The 19,993-nt window shown below is 41.8% G+C and overlaps 2 protein-coding genes across 5 annotated transcripts; both read left to right on the plus strand.

Moving 5' to 3' along the window:
* The first annotated feature begins 2,827 nt into the window (after positions 1 to 2,827).
* LOC115667185 (receptor-like cytosolic serine/threonine-protein kinase RBK2) lies at positions 2,828 to 6,353 on the plus strand. 4 transcript variants are annotated; one of them, XM_056317665.1, is made up of 10 exons: positions 2,828 to 3,209; positions 3,316 to 3,464; positions 3,659 to 3,732; positions 3,811 to 4,252; positions 4,353 to 4,604; positions 4,692 to 4,846; positions 5,033 to 5,112; positions 5,207 to 5,342; positions 5,475 to 5,628; positions 5,803 to 6,353. In XM_056317665.1, the coding sequence occupies exons 4-10, from the start codon at positions 3,898 to 3,900 to the stop codon at positions 5,937 to 5,939; spliced, it is 1,269 nt and encodes a 422-aa protein (XP_056173640.1). In that variant the 5' UTR covers positions 2,828 to 3,209; positions 3,316 to 3,464; positions 3,659 to 3,732; positions 3,811 to 3,897; the 3' UTR covers positions 5,940 to 6,353. The 4 variants fall into 4 exon arrangements, with proteins under 4 accessions (XP_056173640.1, XP_056173632.1, XP_056173636.1 ...); XM_056317657.1 differs by having other exon boundaries at positions 3,659 to 4,252; XM_056317661.1 differs by lacking the exon at positions 3,316 to 3,464.
* A 5,067-nt stretch (positions 6,354 to 11,420) lies between these two features.
* LOC115679963 (autophagy-related protein 18g-like) lies at positions 11,421 to 18,672 on the plus strand. Its single transcript, XM_030603708.2, has 9 exons — positions 11,421 to 11,617; positions 13,386 to 13,826; positions 14,181 to 14,615; positions 15,124 to 15,369; positions 15,474 to 16,301; positions 16,386 to 16,543; positions 17,188 to 17,321; positions 17,509 to 18,081; positions 18,172 to 18,672. The coding sequence occupies exons 1-9, from the start codon at positions 11,444 to 11,446 to the stop codon at positions 18,174 to 18,176; spliced, it is 2,994 nt and encodes a 997-aa protein (XP_030459568.2). The 5' UTR covers positions 11,421 to 11,443; the 3' UTR covers positions 18,177 to 18,672.
* Positions 18,673 to 19,993: the final 1,321 nt, after the last annotated feature.

Below are 19,993 nucleotides of genomic sequence, written 5' to 3' on the forward strand. Positions count from 1 at the left end.
CTAAATATAAGGACATAATATATATTTGAATCTCGTATATATGTCAACCAGGCAATCCCAAGGATTGACCAAACAGAGAGATGATTAGATCACATGCGACAAGAAGCGTGAAGTTTCGGGTTCGTTTTTTATTCGAGCCAATCGCTTGGGTCGGACTAAAAGGAAGTAATCCTAACGAATTCTCTCGTTCTAGCATGGATGACTCACCTTTCACCAATGGGTATGCTTGGATTAACGCGAAAACCGGCCCAAACCCGATCTTGCTACGACTAAAGTGTATATGGGCTTAACATTGTGCACGGCCTCTTTAGGCCTTTGCCTCATTCATTTGCCCTAACGTTCTGCTATGCATGATCTGCCTCCCCTTCGTGAACATAATCCCTTTTCTTTTGTCATTTTCGGAATCAATTTTATCTTTCATTGGTGCAGATCCTTTATGACTTTTGGAATATAATACATACTTAGCAATTCCTATATGCCCAACAAGGCAGCCCTAGCGTCAGATTGAAACAAGCCTCACCAACCAACGTAGATCAAGAAGACAACGTTGACACTTCCAATAACAAACACATCCAAGAATGACCATGTTGGCAATCATTGTACATTATGTATTATTCCAAAAGTCAGAAAATGGCAATAGGCGTAACAAGCAAGCCATGTTCATACACACCACATACATATATATGTATATGTATATGTATATAAAAGAGAATGAGGATCTTTGATTGGTACATATACGATAGTATAATGATTGATGACGCTACGAGTTTGGTTGAACTTTAAAACAATCCCTTGATTTGCAGTTGAAGAATGTCTCCAACGCAATCATTTCATTTGAGTAAAGCTAGGGGAGTTTCCTTGCAGATGGGTTTTGGATTTAGTGCCAATTACAGTCAAAATGATTGCGAGGATTATAAAAAGAAATAAAGTGTTGTAAGCTCCCGGGATCGACAATCTTTACATTCTCAAGGCACCAGCAATTAATCCACAATTTTTTTTCAAAATTAGTGTTGTAGGTCATCTTTTTATCTCTAAACACCCATCAAAATTGAGATGAAACCCACACAAGAAGGGATGAGTACTAGGATTTTTGCTAGTGTGTTCTCCTAAATCAAGGGTCTAGTTCTAGTTTGAATCCTTTGACTTCATGACATTCTTGACATATCATCCTCTATCCACAATCGGGTTGTAATTTGTGCAATCAAATCCTTTTATTGTCGCCGGCCATTATTGACATCATCAAGTCATCGATGCGGCTAAAATTGAACATGCGAGAGTGCCAAATAAGCGAATTGTGTGAGGAAGAGACAGAGAGAGAGGAGAGAGATAGAGATGGGAAAAGGGCATTGTCGCCTCGGACACTATCAATGACAGTGGCGAAACTCTCGCTTGGAAGGAATACCTTTTACCATTGCCATCGGCGAGGATGTCAACTTGGTCAATGAGCCGTTGAGGATCACCTTATCAATGGCAAGGGTTAATAATTTTGGTCTGAATATGGAATTCTATCATGGAACTGTTATACAATCTTAGTCTAAATATGAAATGATATGACTGGGCCGGGACTAAACTCAACTTAAACCAAACGTTCTTAGAGTATCTATCTTTCCTCCAGAAGAGCACAAATGACTCATGCCAATTGATGTAAGAAAACAGACTAGAAAAGTCAACGTTATGTTTGTTATTCCTGTCCTAATTAAACCATTATAGTTTTGGTACAAATAAAGCATTCTAATACGAAGCATATCAAAACGTATAGATTTCTGTTAAATTGTATCTCCAATTTAAATTTGTGAACGGAAGTCTTTATCAGACTTTTGGCTGACCAAACATATGAAGCAACAAAAAAATCCTTGTTGGAGTTGGATTCCTAGTTTGAATTGGCTAAAAGGCTTTCATATATATACGTAAGAGGTGGATTCTAGTTTTAATACATTAGATTAAATAAGAGGAGTGTTAGGGTTTTCTTTATGTGAGCTTTCTGTAAAAGATTGCGAGATAACACTTGTGAATTTGCTTAGGGTCTAATTAGATTTGGGAAACACTTGGGTACTAAGCAATCGTATAATAGATCTCTTTGCAATTGGCTTTCCCCGTGGAGCATAACCTGATGCTCAGATCGAAATACATGAATCCCTAATGTTCCTTACCATTCCTGGTTGATTTCGCTAGTAATTTCTTTCTATCGCGTTGGATTTAAAATACAAATCTGTTTAACTTCCGCATTATTTCACCACAATTTCGATTTAATCATATGCTTGCCCTAACAAAAATGTATTGATTTGAGTTAATAATCGGTGAGTTGTATGAATATGTTTTTTTCTCAATTTACTTTTCTCTTGTAATTGCACATCGATCAAGGCATCGTTTATTTCCCCGAAAATGGATGATCTAAAAAATGTGTTCCAAAGAAATGATCGCCTATATTGCTTACAAAAGTGAACGAACGAAATATATGTTCATCGTCAACGAAAATTCAGACATTAATTAATTGCTATCGATAATGAAAATATTATCCATTAACTAATTATCTTAAGCATCATAAGTGATTCTAAACGGATCTCAAGTTGCGGTCCCCGTGTGATGTAGGCAAACAACCACTAGGCGGGCCACCGACCCGGGCAGCTCTTCAATGCACTCCTGAAACCTCCATTTACTCGTACCGAGAGGGACTCCTCCTCCTCCTCCCTTACATGTCGAGGCCCGCATTGACCAGAGAAGCCTTAAGAATGCCAAAGCATCGACCACGCACGCAAGCAAACAAAAGACCGTGTGCGTGTGCGTGTGCGTGTGCGTGCGCGAGTTGCGAGTGTAACAGAAGTTAAAAGCGCTCTCTGACTGGGGAAGCTTCCACGGCATTGATGGTTTGGACAGACAAAATCCTCAGCACTGCACCACCACCCTCTCGTTCTTTAATCATTGTCGAAGCACGAACCCTCAGAAAACTTGCTTGCCATTCTTCTTCCTTGTTAATTAATCAATCCATTTCAAGAACAGGAGAAGATACCCCCACTCGGATCACCACCAAGAAAATCTTAGTCGGCAAGCCTATCTATATCAACGTCTCACCTCACTCCTCTCTCTCTCTCTCTCTCCTCTCCTCCTCCTCCTCCTCCTCCTCCTCTGTTTTTTGGTGGGAAAAAAAGCCTGCATTTTTACCCTCCTCTGCTTTCGTTATCCACTGTTCATGGGCCTCTTCGCCTTGCACCGTACGTTCTCTGCCTTGTCTGTCTTCTGGGTGCTCTTCGTTTGGCTTTTTCTTGGCCGGAAATTCGTTCTTTTCGATCTGGGGTGATTAGTTGCTTCGTGTAGCAGTTGCTGCCGTTAGGATAACTCTGTGCTGGGCGGCCTGATGTTTGTGGCCAGTTTCTTTGTGGCTTGCCCATCAACTTTCTTGCCTCTTTTTTCTTGGGCCATGTACGAGGAGAGGTTCAGCTTCGTAGGTTTAAGTTTCTGTTGAACATGTAATGCTATTTTTACCCTCTTTCGTGGGTCTGAATAATTGGAAGCTGTTTCATTTAGATTGAAACTGAGGTTGAAGTGGTCAATTGAGCTCGAATCAACCATACTAGTGTGCTTTTCATATTAATTCGCATTTGATTATTAGTTCTCTTAATGTGGACTTGTTTTTATGTTTCTCTGTTTCTTTTTTTCGCAGGCATTCGTTTGGTTTTCATATCTGCCCAAATCAGTCAATAATTTGAAGTGAGAAACGGGAACAGAATCGTCAAGGTAGGCAAACAATCTCCTCTAGCAACTGTGTTTGCTATTGCAATTAGCAACTCTCAAAGTTTGATGTTTTCCGTTTAGAAATTCTGCCAATTTTTCCAATACGGGATGTATATCGAGATTTTTCCGGCTTACCCTTCGGGATAATATTCTAAGACAATCTGGGTAATGGAGAAACATAAGATGGACAATAGCTCCCCTGTTGGAGTTCTGGAGGACTTTCTGAGGAGCAGCGAGTCGGACACCAATTCGACCACCTCGGACTCCGAAGCCCGGAAAGATGGGAAACATGCTTCCCGCTGGCGCGGGCTCGTCCACTTTTTGAGGACAAAGTCGAAGAAACAATCGCCCCCGATGCATCCGTTCGTCGGCCTAAAGCCCCGATTCAGAAGAAGCAGCAGCATGAGGGAGATGATTGCCTTCGCACCGTGCTTCCTGTCGAGAGACAATGAATTTAGCAGGACTTCTTGGAAATATTTCACCCTCCCCGAGCTCCAAGCTGCGACTAACAATTTCAGCCCCGGTTAGTGAAATCCGAGCGGAACACTTCAACCTTTCGATTCTGTTCCGTTCAAACTTGCCGTGGTATGACTTGGACTACTCTTTTTTCATTGTTACTTCAGAGCGCCTAATTGGGAAGGGTGGTTATGCTGAGGTTTACAAGGGGCAGCTGAGGAACGGGCAACTCGTGGCGATTAAACGACTCATGCGAGGGACGCCAGACGAGATAATAGGTGATTTCCTTTCCGAGCTTGGAATTATGGCCCATGTCAATCACCGGAACACTGCCAAGTTGGTCGGTTATGGGGTCGAAGGCGGAATGCATCTGGTCCTCGAGTTATCGCCTCATGGAAGCCTGGCCTCTGTGCTATATGGTTAGTTCACATATCTGAGCAAACAATTGTTTGATCAACTGTTATTTCATTACAAGCCCATCGAGATATCGCCCTGAATATTTGCAGGTGCAAAAGAAACACTGGAGTGGCAGATGCGATATAAGATTGCGTTAGGAACTGCCGAGGGTTTATTGTACCTTCACGAAGGTTGTCAGAGGCGAATCATCCATAGAGACATAAAAGCTGCAAATATTTTGCTTACTGAAGACTTTGAGCCTCAGGTCAACCTAGTGCTATGTTGTTTGATGTTAGAAATGGAGACTAATAAATCCATTTCGATGCAGTACATCAAATGTTTTTTTTTAGTGCAAAACCTGATGAAAATCTTGCCAAGTTAGTACACGCACCAGTAGAAGAGGTTTGGTTTTGGGCGTGCGGCATCCTTACATCAGTAGATTTTGGTGCAGATCTGCGACTTTGGACTCGCCAAATGGCTTCCGGAGAAATGGACCCACCACACCGTGTCGAAATTTGAAGGCACATTCGGGTTCGTTCTTCCTGCTCCAAACTCTATTTACTTTTAAAGCCATGGCTAAAGTATTCTGTGTAACTTCAAGTTTCCCAAATGCTGCCGTTCACAGCTATCTTGCTCCGGAGTACTTGATGCACGGCATAGTGGACGAGAAGACCGACGTCTTTGCTTTCGGTGTGCTTCTGTTGGAACTAGTCACTGGCCGCCGAGCGCTAGATTATGCGCAGCAAAGCCTTGTCCTTTGGGTATGAAACTGATTTTTTTTTTCTTTACTTCGTTTTAATGCGGGATATACGTGCGAGCACATTTACGAAATTAAACGGCTTACAGTTGAATGGCCGAGGAATAAGGATTGAGAATTAGTGCGATTTTTTCAGGCAAAACCTTTGCTCAGGAAGAATAACATCAGAGAGCTCTTGGATCCTGCACTTTGCAGCAACTACAACGCGAGGCAGATCAATCTGGTGCTCTTGGCTGCATCGCTCTGCTTACAACAGTCTTCAATTCGACGGCCCAGCATAAGCGAGGCAAGTTCTTGAAAGACGACGGCATACCGAATCACCCAAAGATCTGTGATATGTCAGAAAATGCTACTGATATCTGAACTAGGACAGCAGCTGCTAGTCAATCGCTCGAATATATACCACACTTTAGTCTTTATTTGTTAATCACAATGTCCATTTTGAACGACACCTTTGCAGGTAGCGCAAATTCTGAATGGTGACCTGAGCTGTCTGAAGTGCATGAGGAAGATCCGAACCCCGTTCTTCCGCAAAGCTTTTGGGGAAGAATGCCACGACTCAATCAAAGATCACGACAGTCCGAGGCATGCCTTGGCTTGAAGACGGAGCTCCACGATTCATGTCTCGTCGTCTTCTGCGAACAAGCGTGGCGAATAGAGCTATTTCCCAGATTTGGTTTGTAAGGCAGCACTACTGTCTCACCTTATCTAATACCAAAAGTTGTTTTCTTGATGTGAACAGGACATGGGGAACAAAATTTTGCAGTAGGAGGGAAGAAGATGATGCCCCTCTAAAGCTATGTACATAGAATCTTAGAGAAAATAGGAAAAGGAAGAATCCTAGAAAATAGGAGATGGGCGTTTTTTGGGATCTATTCTACGCAATGGGAGATTAGGAGGGGCAAGATAAAGTAGCTTTGCCTCGTTAAAGCGCCATCTTTTGCAGTATTTAGCTGCCTCTGTTCATTCTTTTTGTTCTTTTCATCATATCACATGTCATAATGTCTTTATACGAGTGAAGCTGTTCTCTTTTCCGAATTAAAGTTTAATTTTTGGTGTAAACGACGCGGTTGGTCCCTAAACTTTTATCAGTCGTTCGTCCTCGATTCCTGGCAGAGTAGGTTTGATGCCTGTCGAGATCGAATTGCTTGCTCGAGACTTCTTGCCATCCTTTAGTCTTCGGGACCCAAGATCGAGCTCATATAATGCGTAAGAAATACGATCGTGTGAGAATTGCCGATTAGTTGAAGTCGAGCGGTAATCGTGGAAGCCTGCCTAAAGTACCTCTCTACATCAACCGATTGCAACTAGGATGTTCTCTAGGCTTTTCTTGCCACATATCAAGGTCCTTGAAGCAATTGCGTACGAGAGAAATTGGATGTTGCTGTGCACTTCTAGTCATCGTTCTTTCTTTTCACTTGATCGAAACCCTAATCAATCTTGCGATCAAATGACCGCGTTGCTTCTCCGGGCTCGGATCTTGGGTGGCGCCCCGACAAACGGAGCATACGGCACCACCGCTAGGCCCACATAATCTTCGGGCGGTGCCCGGCGGACGGAGTATATGGCACCGGCAGGTCCCGTACACATGGGATACGTACTCCAGACGGCGACTAATTTAAAACTTCAAATGGCAAGCTTTCCGCCGGGATTCATATAGACTTCAATCATCGTTTCCATCTCGAGTCATTTGAAATCTAAGTGAAACGAACCTCTCTAGATCCGTCCTCGTTAAGCATAGGAAATCATGAAAGATGAGGATTTCGTTGGCTCTCGAGAGAGAATATAGAAAGAAGGATGAGTTCAATCTCGTTGATGAAAACGTGGGCAACCAAGGCCAATTTTCCCACGCAACTCATTTGACCCGCAACCAGTTTCTTTTCCCAACAAGTGAAAAGCCAAGGTGCTTCGAAATTGGCCTAACTTTCCGTCCATATTTTGTAAACCAATATGAAAAATCCCAGAAAATATAACATCTCGAGGGTGGCCCAAAGCAGAAGAATAGACAACAAGGGTGCACGTTCATTTCGCGGAAAATGAGTGATTTGAAAAATATTTTTCGAAAAATGATCGGTTATATCGTTTAGAAAAATAAACGAATGAAATTTTTTTTCGTCGCCCACGAAAATAATTAGGTATAAATTATTATCGATGATGAAAATATTTTCCGTTAATTAATTTTTCTAAACGATACAATCGATCATTTTTTGAAAAATATTTTCCACATCACTAATTTTCCGTGAAACGAACGCATCCCAAGTTTTGGCATATATATATTTCTTTCCGACTATAATTTAAATAGTTTTAATAAATTCTCAAAATATTAGGAAAGTAGTATATGGAAATCTAAGTGTCAATCTTTGCATTTCATGAGCGTTTAAAGGGTTTGGGATTTCAGAAAAGTTGAAGTGCACGAGCCACGAGATTTTGATCAAGTAAAAAGTAAAAATAAAAGTAAAAGTCAATTTAGACAGACGAAAAGGTTTGCGGAAGAGAAACTCTGTCTATCTTCTAATAACTAAGAAGAGTTGTATTTTCGATCAATGAATGGGCTAAAAACCAAGGGTTAAAAAAATTAAAAAACCTAATTAGTACCGCATATTTTAGGGTGGATATACGTTGGTAGTATTTTGTTAAATAGTTCTTAGGAGCATTTGTTAAGCATTCAACTAAGGGAAATTTATAGTTTTCGATATTCTAAGATCTAAGTGCTCTCATGTTACGCATAACCCATATCTTGAAAATTGAATCGTACCCAATCAAGTATACTTAATAAGTACTCGGAGGCACTCGCTCAGTCACGCAATCTCAATTCATTTTTTTTCCGGGTTAAAGCCCAAGCTCGAGCTGAAATACGGTACGATGAAGAAGAAGGAAGTATGCTAAAATTACTAATGATTTTGGTATACCATATTTCATAGATATGCTCATTAGAATTTTTTTACTGGGAACATATTTGCAATGACTAATGCATGGTCCTAGGGTATTTTTGATAACTTGCAAGGGTTTTCTTATATGGGATTTTTCTGCGAGAAATTGAGGTTGAAATAGCTATTAAGTTTGCTCAATTAACAACATAGGTTGTGCTTAGCTAATTTATTTAGTCAACTTCCGTTGTCGAACTAAATCTACCTTATCGATCCAGTCAAAGACATGTCATTCATGTTGAGATTAGAATCAAATTGACGGTGGTCATTCCACCTCAAGAGATCACACCAAATATACGCGACCACGACACAACATTTCAATTATTTTAGTTGAGATCTTCATGCGCGATAAAGGTTAAACAATCCGAGGGAGAAATTGAAGCGGGCTTTTGACGATAGTACCCTCCCTTAACGCGTCCCAATTATGGTCCGAATTTTTCACCCCCCAGCAAAAAACCTAAATGTCCCCAAAAATTCGCAAATATAGAATGGCCCCCAAAAAAATTTTAAAATTCAAAGGGGTCCAGATGTAAAATGGTCATGTCCCCAAGGGCAGAACTGGAATTTAGCCACGAAACGAAGATTAATGGAAAATGGATGGTTACATCAGCGAGGCAAATCAATAATTTAGGCTCCGTTCGTTTGGCGGAAAATATTCTCCTTTTGGAAAATATTTTCCGGATTTTCCAGTGTTTGGGGGGCGGAAAACGTTTTCCGTGGGAAAATATTTTCCTTCCCCTCACAAAATAATTAGTCTCATGGAAAATGGCTTCCGCTTCTTCAAAAGCGGAAATCATTTTCCGGAGCTTCTTCTTCTTCTTCTTCACTAAGGTCGCCGGCCGCCGCCGCGTCGCCGCCGCCGCGCCGGTCGCCGATCGCCGGTCTCGGCCGCCGGCCACGGTCGCGCCGCCGCCGGTGAAAAATATTTTCCAAACTTTTTCATATTAATCGCTGAACATCGGAAAATTATGTTGGGAAAATATTTTCTAGGAAAATGACTTCCGGGAAAATATTTTCCAAAAGGAGAATATTTTCTCGCCAAACGAACGGAGCCCGTTTGGCGGAAAATATTCTCCTTTGGAAAATATTTTCCCTAAGTCATTTTCCGAAAAATGTTTTCCTGGAACACAATTTTCTCGGTGTTGGCTAAAATCGAAAAAGTTTCGGAAAATATGTTCTTGTGTTCGGTGACCGCCGATCCGACGGCGGCAAGGCGGAAAATATTCTCGCTTTGGAAAATATTTTCCGAAAGTCATTTTCTGGAAAATGTTTTTCGAACATAATTTTCCGGTGTTCGGTGACTAATATGAAAAAGTTTCGGAAAATATTTTTCGCCGGCGGCGGCGGCGGCCGACGCAGCGTCCGGCGGCGGCGGCCGGCAGCAGCGTCCCGGCGGCGGCGACCGATGCCCAACATCCGGCGTCCGGCTGGCGGCAGTAGGGCGGCAGCGGCGACCGCGGCCAAGGTCCGGCGTCCGGCGGCGGCGGGGGCGGTTTGGCTGTGACCGACGGCCAACGTCCGGGTCCGGCGGCGGCGGGCGGCGGCCAGCAAGGCGGCAGCGGCAGGCGGCGGCAGCGACCAACGACCGGGTCCGGCTGGCGGCTGGCCGGGCGCCGCAGCGGCGGCGGCGCGGCCGGCGACCGACGGCAACGTCCGGCGATCGGCGCGGCGGCCGGCGATCGCGGCGGCGGCGACCGTGCGCGGACGCCGGCGCCGACGCCGGCGGCCGCGACCTTAGTGATGAAGAAGAAGAAGAAGCTCGGAAAATGATTTCCGCTTTTGAAGAAGCGGAAGTCATTTTCCGTAGAACTTAAATTTTGTGAGGAGGAAGGAAAATATTTTCCCACGAAAACGTTTTCCGCCCCGAACACCGGAAAAACCGAAAAATATTTTGGAGAATATTTTCCGCCAAACAACGGGTCTCAGAGGAAAACATTTTCCCTCCCATGGGCAATTTTGCCTTCACTTTGGGGGATAATGATTTCCTCCGTGGGAAGTTATTTTCCACCCTCGAACACTGAAAAATCCAGAAAATATTTTCCTGAAAAACATTTTCCGCCAAACGAATGGAGCCTTAAACTTAACACTTAGGGATCGCATTCAGATATTCTCTCCCACATTTTCCACCAAAAAAATAATAAAAAAATAAAAAAATTCGAGAATTTAATATGGGAAAATGACACAAACAGTTGCTGAACTTTGATTTAATGTGCAATATGGTCCCTGAATTTTTAATTTGCTCAATATAGTCCATGAACTTTAATCCAACGTTCAATGTAGTCCCTGAACTTTCAATTTGTTCAACGTGTTCCCTGAACTTTTGGTATATGTTCAATTTTGTCCCTGAACTTTATAAAAATATTCAATGTAGTCCTTCCATTAATTCAAGTTCAGGGACTATATTATGTATTTTCATAAAGCTCGAGGACTAAATTGAATATGTACCAAAGTTTAGGGACCACATTGAACAAATTAAAAACTCAGGGACTGCATTGAACATTAAGCTAAAGTTCAAGGATTACATCGAACAAATTAAAAGTTCAGGGACAAAATTGCACATCGAGCCAAAGTTCGGGGACTATTTGTGTCATTATCCCATTTAATTATTTATGGAGGTCTAAACAATCCAGTGGTCTCCGGTCCACAGCGGATCCGCTGCTCTCGCACCAAAGATAACCACGCGCCCACCATATTATTATTTGTTTTTTTTTTTATATAATAAAACCATTTTATTCGAGCGAGCGAGCGAGAGAAAGAGATGAAGATGAAGATGAAGATGATGAAGATGAAGATGGAGTTGAGGGGGAGGGAGATGGTGGAGTAGAGGGGAGAAGGGTAGCTTTTGTCTCGAGGCTTTTCGGGAGTCAAACGTCGAGCACCCACTTCCGCTGAAAAGCTTCCGCCAGCAAAGAGGGCGCCCCGCCTTCCAGCCGGTGATCGTGCGGGGAGTCGGATGATATCTCCGATCGGCGGTGATCGGAGATGCTCCCCGGAGGCGGTCGCGGCGCCGGCGAGGGGTGCCGGCGGGGGCCGGAGTCGCTACGGTGAGGCCGGTGGCGGCGGCGGCGGCGGCGGCGGCGGTGGGGGTGGGGGTGGGGGTGGTGGGTGTGGGGGTGGTTGAGAGACGCTTTTGAGTGGAGGGGAGGGGAGGGGAGGGGAGGGGAGGGAGGGAGGATAGATGAAGAAGAGCAAGGGGAGGAACAATGGGCTGTTGCCGAATTCGCTCAGGATCATCTCTTCCTGTCTCAAGACCGTGTCCTCCAACGCGAGCACCGTCGCGACCACCGTCCGCTCCGCCGGGGCGTCGGTCGCTGCGTCGGTTTCCGCTTCGTCCGAGGACCACAAGGATCAGGTTCTTCTCTCCTTTCTCGCGCGCGTGCCGTTTCCGACTTTAGAGTTGGCGTTTGTTGCGGATGAGCTTTTTTTTTTTTTGTCTGGTCGGTGATCTTTTCGTTTGGGGAGTTTTCTGAGATGTGAAATTTTGGATTTTGGAAGGCGCGCTAGATGTTTCCCTATGTTGTCGGAGGTGTATTTCCGCAGTTCATGGCTGGAGGTTTTTTTTTGGTGATACTTCCGTGGCCGTGTCTGCTTTGCTGTCGCTAATGTTGAGATAGCCAAGTTGCTCTAGTGATTTCTGACTCAATACAAGTATCTCCCGTAATTCATGGACATTGCTCTAATGAAGTAGCTTCTAGTTTCGCTGTGTGGGGTGAAAGTAGTGAACTTGATTCGACTCCCATCAGCATCATCGTGGTAAAACTGTCCTTCGAGTTGTGCTGATTGTGTTCCGAGTTCTGCAGATTTTGTTTCGTGACCGTGTCTCTCATTCGCATAGTAGGACGAGTGCTGTAAAAAATAGGTTGAATGCGGTGCAAAGTTCTTTTTTTCTTTTTTAAGAAGACTAATTTGCAGTTCTGAGTATATGGAACATTGGACGTGCTCAAATCTCGCTTAATTTTCTAGATTGATCGTTTGTGATGCGAGTTTTAATTCTTTCTTAAAACATGAATTTCTTTGAATACATAATTTATATGGGCATGTTTTTTACTAACCGAAGCAGGTCATTAATGCTAAAAACCTTTTCAAGTTTGACATCTATTTTCATTTGATTTGGAGAATTTTATACAACAAATAAATATTGTTATTTGAATAACCACTAGACTTCCTTGTGAGGGCACCATTGTTCATAAGATTTTTGTGCTTCATTGCCATATATTAACTCGTATTATATGTTACTTAGAACCTCACGTTAAAGATCAAAACTTGGGTAAAGGGTCTTAAATTTAATTGGCTTCTAGGCTTAATCCAATGATTTGTCAGAACATCTTATTTGAAAAAGAAAATATGATTGTTTGTTGTATTTGGTAACAGGGGGAGTATACGCAGTGGACGGTTTAGAATGTTTTCAACAAATTTTTTGTGACATTGGATTAATTTGGCCAGGGCAAATCTCGATTAGTATCATTGTGCTTTAAAGCCTTTGTTTCATGCTCCGTGAAGTGCTTCTTACTTCTTGTAGTTGAAAAAAAAAAAAACCCTATTTCTTTCCTGGCTTATTGCTTTTATTGCTCTTTAATCAAAGGTACTTGCTATCAGTTGCTTTTTGTTAATCATCATCGATGAAGTTATCGAAGTTATCGGCTGAACTTTTTGAAGTATATGCTGCTCTCTTTGTTTGGTCATGTTAATTGTTTGTCTTTTTATCTCTCGTCACCTACATCCACCAATAAATATACATTGCATTAGCACCCTGATTTTTACCACTTCTTGATGAACCCTTCTTTCTATCCATTCATTTTACTTTTGTTGCTCTTCTATCATTTGTACTTGTGATCTTGTCTTTTGTCAATCATCACCAATGAAGTAATCCAAGCTGCCGACTATACTTTGAAGTATGTGCATCCTGTTGCTGTTTTGTTGGGTTGTAGTGTATATTGTCTTTATATGTCTCATCAACTATATCCACCAATATACATATGTTGCTTTTGTACCCTAATGTGCTTCATACAGTGGCTCTGCCCTTCTTTAGCTTTGAAGCCTACCATGGAACTTCTTGTTGGTTTTTGGAAATTGTAAATGTCGCTTGCATAGGCATATATCTAAGTTCCGGTTGTCCATAGGTTACCTGGGCTGGATTTGACAGACTTGAGCTTGGTCCATCCATCTTCAAGCATGTTCTCTTACTTGGCTATCAGAATGGTTTTCAAGTTCTCGACGTGGAGGATGCTTCTAACTTCACTGAGCTAGTCTCAAAGCGTGACGGTCCAGTTACGTTCTTGCAAATGCAACCGTTTCTGGTGGACTGTAATGGTCCTCAAGGATTCAGAGCATCACACCCTCTGCTGCTGGTTGTCTCTGGGGAAAATGCCAAAAGCCCAAACCCTGCACACAGTCAAGATGGTTACATGGAATCTGATTCTGGACAATTTGTGCACTCTCCGACGGCTGTTCAGTTTTATTCACTAAAGACTCACTGTTATGTACATGTTTTGCGGTTTAGATCGGCAGTCTGTATGGTTAGATGCAGTCCTCGGGTTGTAGCTGTGGGCCTTGCTGCTCAAGTAAGCACTGGCTTATTCTTTAGCAGTTGCATGACTTTATGAGCAGGCAATTAAATGATATTTAGATGGAGTTTTTTAACATGGAAAACATGCATGTGGAATGTGGAAAGCCACCATTTCAGCTTGAGATTGATTTCATGCAGAGTAGCTGATTGACTATGCTTTCTCTTACTGTTTTTGTTTTACCTTGCTAGAAAGTTTTCAGTTTTAATTTAAATAGTAGGAACTCTTAATCATTTTCTTCCCTCTAGTGTTTTGACTGAAAGTTTATGATTTGACTTGGTGCATGGTTTGGTTATTGAGAGGTAACATATTCACTGGGGTACTAGACTGACACCGACAATGTAATGGCAGATATACTGCTTTGACGCGGTCACGCTTGAGATCAAGTTCAGCGTTCTCACATATCCCGTTCCTCAGCTGGCAGGACAAGGGCCGATTGGGGTTAACTTTGGTTATGGCCCAATGGCTGTTGGGCCAAGGTGGTTAGCATATGCTTCCAATAGTCCGCTAATGTCAAACACAGGCCGTTTAAGCCCCCAAAATCTCACTTCCCCTGGTGTTAGTCCTTCTACTTCTCCAGGCAGCAGCAGTTTGATGGCACGCTATGCAATGGAATCTAGTAGACATTTGGCTGCCGGTATTATGAATTTGGGTGACATGGGATACAAGACTTTGTCAAAATACTGTCAAGAGTTGCTTCCAGATGGATCCAACTCTCCTGTATCTTCAAATTCGGGTTGGAAGGTTGGTAGGGCTACAGCATCAGAAGCAGATAATGCTGGGATGGTTAGTATTGTATTAAACCTGGTTGTCAAAAACATTGCTGCAGAAATCCTGCGATTGCATTGGCATTGACTGAAAGTTTCGGGATTTTTCAATCATTTTATTCTATTTTTGTGGTTCAGCGAATATGTGGTTTATTCGTTACCTAATTTAGATCTTTCTAAGCGATTGACCTCATATCGGCAATATTGTCCCCAGCAACAAACGTCTTATCTACACATGTTCCTGATGGAGCAGTGAAGGTCTTATCTCTCATGTCCTATTATATGTAGGTTTTGAGAGTTATGAATTCAAGACGATGTCCTAGTGAAATGGGTAGAAGTCTGGAGGAATTGTATGTTTTGAGTTGACTAATAGCTAGTTCGTCCTATAAATTTTTTTTTGGTCGAAATAGTTCGTCCTATAATTAAACAGTTACAAAGTTACAAATCACTTGTTTCTGGATATTTAATGATCATTACAAATGTAGAACTTGAAATTCCTTGATGCCAGAAACTATTGGTGATTTCAGGTTGTTATCAAGGATTTTGTTTCTCGAGTTGTTATATCGCAATTCAAAGCCCACACAAGTCCAATCTCTGCATTATGTTTTGATCCTAGTGGAACTCTTCTGGTAACTGCCTCAGTCTATGGTAACACAATTAATGTATTCCGTATCATGCCATCTTGCACACGAGGTGGATCAGATAATCAAACTTATAGTTGGAGTTCTGCCCATGTGCATCTTTACAGGCTGCATCGCGGAATAACCTCAGCAGTGAGTATTATTTTGTTTTCTCAGATTTCTTGTCACTTATGTGTATGAATTTGATGTTCATCCATTTCTCTTATGGCTGCTCCTTCTGTGTGCGCTGTTGGCAGATTATCCAAGACATATGCTTTAGTCCTTATAGTCAATGGGTCGGTATTGTTTCATCGAAGGGAACTTGCCATGTTTTTGTTCTATCCCCTTTCGGTGGGGACCCGGGATTCCATAATCACAGCTCTCAGAGTGAAGAAGCTTCTGTTTTCTCAGTTCATTCTATACCTTGGTGGAGTAATCCATCATCTTTGAGTAACCAACAATGTTTCCCACCGCCTCCACCTGTTACTCTTTCGGTGGTAAGCAGGATTAAATATAATGATTCTGGATGGCTCACTACTGTTAGCAATGCTGCTGCTTCTGCTACGGGGAAGGTCTTTGTGCCATCTGGAGCTGTTGCTGCTATTTTTCACAATTCAATGTCTCACAGTCTTCAGCATGCCAAATCTAGGATCAATCCACTTGAACATTTGCTAGTCTACACTCCATCAGGGCATGTAATTCAGCACAAACTTCTCCCTTCACTTGGGGTGGAAACTGGGGATGCTGGTTCTAACGCTCGACCTGGTTCCTTTTTGCAAATACAGGAGGATGAGCTTAGGGTAAAAGTTGAACCTGTTCAATGGTGGGATGTATGTAGGAGGTTAGATTGGCCAGAAAGAGATGAATGCAGCATCTCTATTTCTTCTGAAAAACAAGATGCTATAAGGTTGAGTGATAATGAAAGTAATTGTGGAGTGGATTTTCCGGATGTGAATAGAATCGTTGTTGGTAAGAAACCTTTGAAGGGTGGCATAACAAAGTCCCATGAGAGGTCTCATTGGTACCTGTCTAATGCAGAAGTGCAAGTAAGCTCTAGAAGGTTGCCAGTCTGGCACAAATCAGAGGTAAATTAATTCAAAATGCAGATATGTTGGTTATCTATGAATTGTCCGCATCTATTCATTTGTTCTTTTTCTTCTCTTTGTTAGATATGTCTCCATACAATGGGTTCCCCATCGATTAGTGCTTGGGCTGCTGGAGAGCTTGAAATTGAGAAGTTGCCAATTCATGAAATCGAAATAAAGAGAAAGGAGTTATTGCCTGTTTTTGATCACTTTCATAGCATCAAATCCTGCTGGAATGATAGGTGATAACACTTATTCTAATGCTATGATTTTTATTCTTCAAGTTCCCATTAGGTTAAGATTTTTCTCGAATTGTATTACTTCAGATGTAAATACGAGTCTTCTCATATTTATTTAAAGCTTGTATATAATCAATCTCTAATCTGTTCTGATGTGGTGAGTAGCTTACTCAGGTGCCGCTACTATCTATGTCATTTTATATGGTGTTCTTCTGCTTTCTGTTTTTCCATGTTGCCATAAAATTTGGTTAGTTTCAACCAAATGTGTTCATTGCTGCATGCAAATGAGTGTTATATTTGGTCTTTGAATTAAGTAGTAAACTTTACTTTGTCAACTCGAGCCTTGCAAATTCCTTGTTTGGGAATGTGATTGTTTCTAGTTGAGATATCACTTCTTTTGATTGATCTCTTTTTGAAAGTCATTTTGATTACCTCTCCATATACTAAATCAGACAACCCACAGGTTCTATGATTTGGCTAGAAATACAGCCACTGATTTAAAATGCCCTGTTGTAGATCATTTCATTGTCTAGATGCAACATAGTGGTTTTTTTTAATTAAAGTATTCTCTCTCTCTCTCTCTCTCTAAGGAACTTTTATTTATTGGACGTGCTATTTTTGCTCATTTGTTTTACTGTTTTATGCAGAGCTTCAACTATGGGAAGATATTCTAGTTTTGCACCTTCAGATCTGCACCAAGTGAAACTCAAGCCTGCTGAAGAGACTGTTATATGCCACTCAAAACCGGCATCTCTTAGTTCTACTGAAAGCTCAGACGGCGGTAAGAATTTGAAAGTGTTATACATCTTGATTGTTTTCACAGATTAAAAATGCTGTCATGGTACTGCTCTTGTCTACATGCATCTCTTGTAGATCCAGCAGTCTCTCATGTGCTTTTCAGTCCATTACAACTTCTGGAAGGCTTCTGTACTGATTGAACTTACCCGGTCTCTTTCAATTATTCTCAGGTTCATCAAGGAGGATTGAAAATTTACCTGATTTAGATCAGGTGACTAATGAGAAGCATTATTTATCAACTTGTCAGTCTATGGATGAGTTTTACCCAGAAAGAAGGGAAAACTGCTTTGTTGAGCCTTCCATGCTTAAAGAGTCCTCTGCTGCACTTCTTGCAGCTGAAAATTTAAAAAGATCAAGGGAACACTTGAATGAGTATGGTGCACACCACGAACCCTTTTTAAAGAATAATCTTCCTTCCGTGGAGAAAACATCAGATGGTCCTGCATTTTCAAGTTCAAACACCGTGATTGTACGCAAGGTTTCTGCACCAAGCACTGCTAGTTTGGGTTCAGCTAATGACATCCTTAAGGAGGCAGTCATACCTGCAGCCACAAATGATCACATAGAGTTTGGGCAGCTTTTGAAAGAAGGATATTGTGAAGCTTTAGAGCTTGATGGATGCCACGGGTTAACTGAAGTTGTATCTGATGATGTTGACAGCAGCAGCCCCCATGAGAAGGACAAACTTGCGGATGGAGAAGAGGATGAAATTCTTGGTGGTGTATTTGCCTTTTCTGAAGATGGTAAGTTCATTGCTTTGTGGGAGTCTCTACGTGACTCGATTCTTTCAGTGTGCTTTAGCTCAATTAGCAATCAATCCTTTGTTTCTGCAGGTTGACTTCGCTTTCCTATGATTCCACACGAATTCAGTGAGTCAGGGAGTAGGTGGATTATCTCGTTGAGGACTTGCTTTAGATCAAGTAGCATCTATTCTGAACCTACTGCTCATGGCAAGAGTCCACCTTGGTGGCTTAAGCATACTGCCACAGTATGTCTCTTGCTCCCCAACCCCAACAGATAAAAGTGAAGGAAAAGAGGATGGGATAATTGGTTCGTAATGATAGTGAAAATCTTTGTTATGTACATTTTGTGCAGATGAAATTCTTAAATTTATGAAGGGTGGTTGCTTGGGGCATGGGATGAGTTAACAAGCTCTTGCTAGGGGAAGTTGGGTCTGCTTTCCCTGCCTGTAGCTTTGTACAAAGGCTCGTTGTACAGATAATTTGGTTTGAAGAAGTGTTCTTTTGCAAGCTGTATAATTTTGTGTTGTCCTCTTGCAACGATGGAAAGGAATGATATCTAAGTGGAAAAAGCAAATTGGATGTTGTGATCGATTATGTTTTCTCGTTTCTTTTGATTTGATGCTGAGAATCACCACTGGTAACACCTGAAAGTTCAGATACCTTTTGTTAAAATTGAAAAGTACCTAGTGGTGGCACAAACTTTCCACAGAATGTTTCGTCCAGCCTTCAAATTTCGGGCATGCTTGTTAGGCTCTTTACTTAGTACAGGTTCTGATACCTTAGCCATTTGAAATCAGATGACTGAGGGTTTATCCTGTCACATAGCACAGTCCTAAGAGAAGTCCCAGAGTCTATTGATATGCCATGGATCGACTCATATCTAATATAAGGATGGCCATACTAATTCCAAGCGACGTTCCTTCATGCCCGGCAGAACCTCGCCGTCCTGGCAATTCATGCATCCTCCAATAGAGAGAGATAGAGGACCTTTTTTTTAACCTAAGATCAGTGAGTGTTTGGCCAGAGAGAGAAGCATAAATCAATTGTTGAGAGTTGAGACATAGTGATTCAAAATTTGCATGTGAGATAGCCGGCCTATTGGTCGAAACACATCGTCGGAGGCTAGATCATTTTCCTAGTGCTTCCTTTCTCTGGACTTTACTGCATGAAAAAAGAATCGATAGCGGGAACAATCAATATCGTATATGTCTCGGTATAATCCTTTCAAGTAAAATTTCATTGAAATAAAAAGGGATAATGACACAAACAGTTCCTGAACTTTGTCTCAATATGCAATTTGATCTATAAACTTTTAATTTATTCAATGTAGTCCCTGAACTTTAATCCAATATTCAATGTGGTGCTTGAACTTTCAATTTGTTGAATATGGTCCCTGAACTTTTGGTATATGTTCAATTTAGTCCCTGAACTATATGAAAATGTACAATATAGTCTCTGAACTTAAATTAATGGAAGGACTACATTGAACATTTTTATAAAGTTCGGGGACTATATTGAATATGTGCCAAAAGTTCAGGGACCACATTGAACAAATTGAAAGTTCGGGGACCACATTGAACATTGGGTTAAAGTTCAGGAACTACATTGAAGAAATTAAAAGTTCAGACACCGAGACCAAATTGTACATCGAGTCAAAGTTCAGAGAGGGTTCGTGTCATTTTCCCAAATAAAAAAAAAATTATAACTTGTGCGGCCCACGTGCAACCCATTGGTAGATTAATCTCACAGCTCTTCTCGACCAATCATCGCCACTTCCTTCAGTTCAAAAACCCGATTAGCGGGACCGATCGTCAACCCATTGCTAGCTTTCATTTTTCTATGATTGCTGAAACTTTTGTTATCTTGATTAAAATGTGTCATTAATAGATCTTCGATAATCACCCAGCCACTC

The sequence above is a fragment of the Syzygium oleosum genome, unplaced genomic scaffold, assembly GCF_021117445.2.
Source record: "Syzygium oleosum isolate NSW1041296 unplaced genomic scaffold, Sole_v2.1 Sole_v2.01, whole genome shotgun sequence".
NCBI lineage: Eukaryota > Viridiplantae > Streptophyta > Magnoliopsida > Myrtales > Myrtaceae > Syzygium > Syzygium oleosum.

Bases quoted from the DNA above. Each gene is read 5' to 3' on its own strand.
- LOC115667185 (XM_056317657.1), top strand. From the start codon at position 3,898: ATGGAGAAACATAAGATGGACAATAGCTCCCCTGTTGGAGTTCTGGAG. The intron at 5,113-5,206 runs GTTCGTTCTTCC...TGCCGTTCACAG, and splicing joins AAATTTGAAGGCACATTCGG to CTATCTTGCTCCGGAGTACT. The intron at 5,343-5,474 runs GTATGAAACTGA...CGATTTTTTCAG, and splicing joins AGCAAAGCCTTGTCCTTTGG to GCAAAACCTTTGCTCAGGAA.
- LOC115679963 (XM_030603708.2), top strand. From the start codon at position 11,444: ATGAAGAAGAGCAAGGGGAGGAACAATGGGCTGTTGCCGAATTCGCTC. The intron at 11,618-13,385 runs GTTCTTCTCTCC...GGTTGTCCATAG, and splicing joins CCGAGGACCACAAGGATCAG to GTTACCTGGGCTGGATTTGA. The intron at 16,544-17,187 runs GTGATAACACTT...TGTTTTATGCAG, and splicing joins AAATCCTGCTGGAATGATAG to AGCTTCAACTATGGGAAGAT.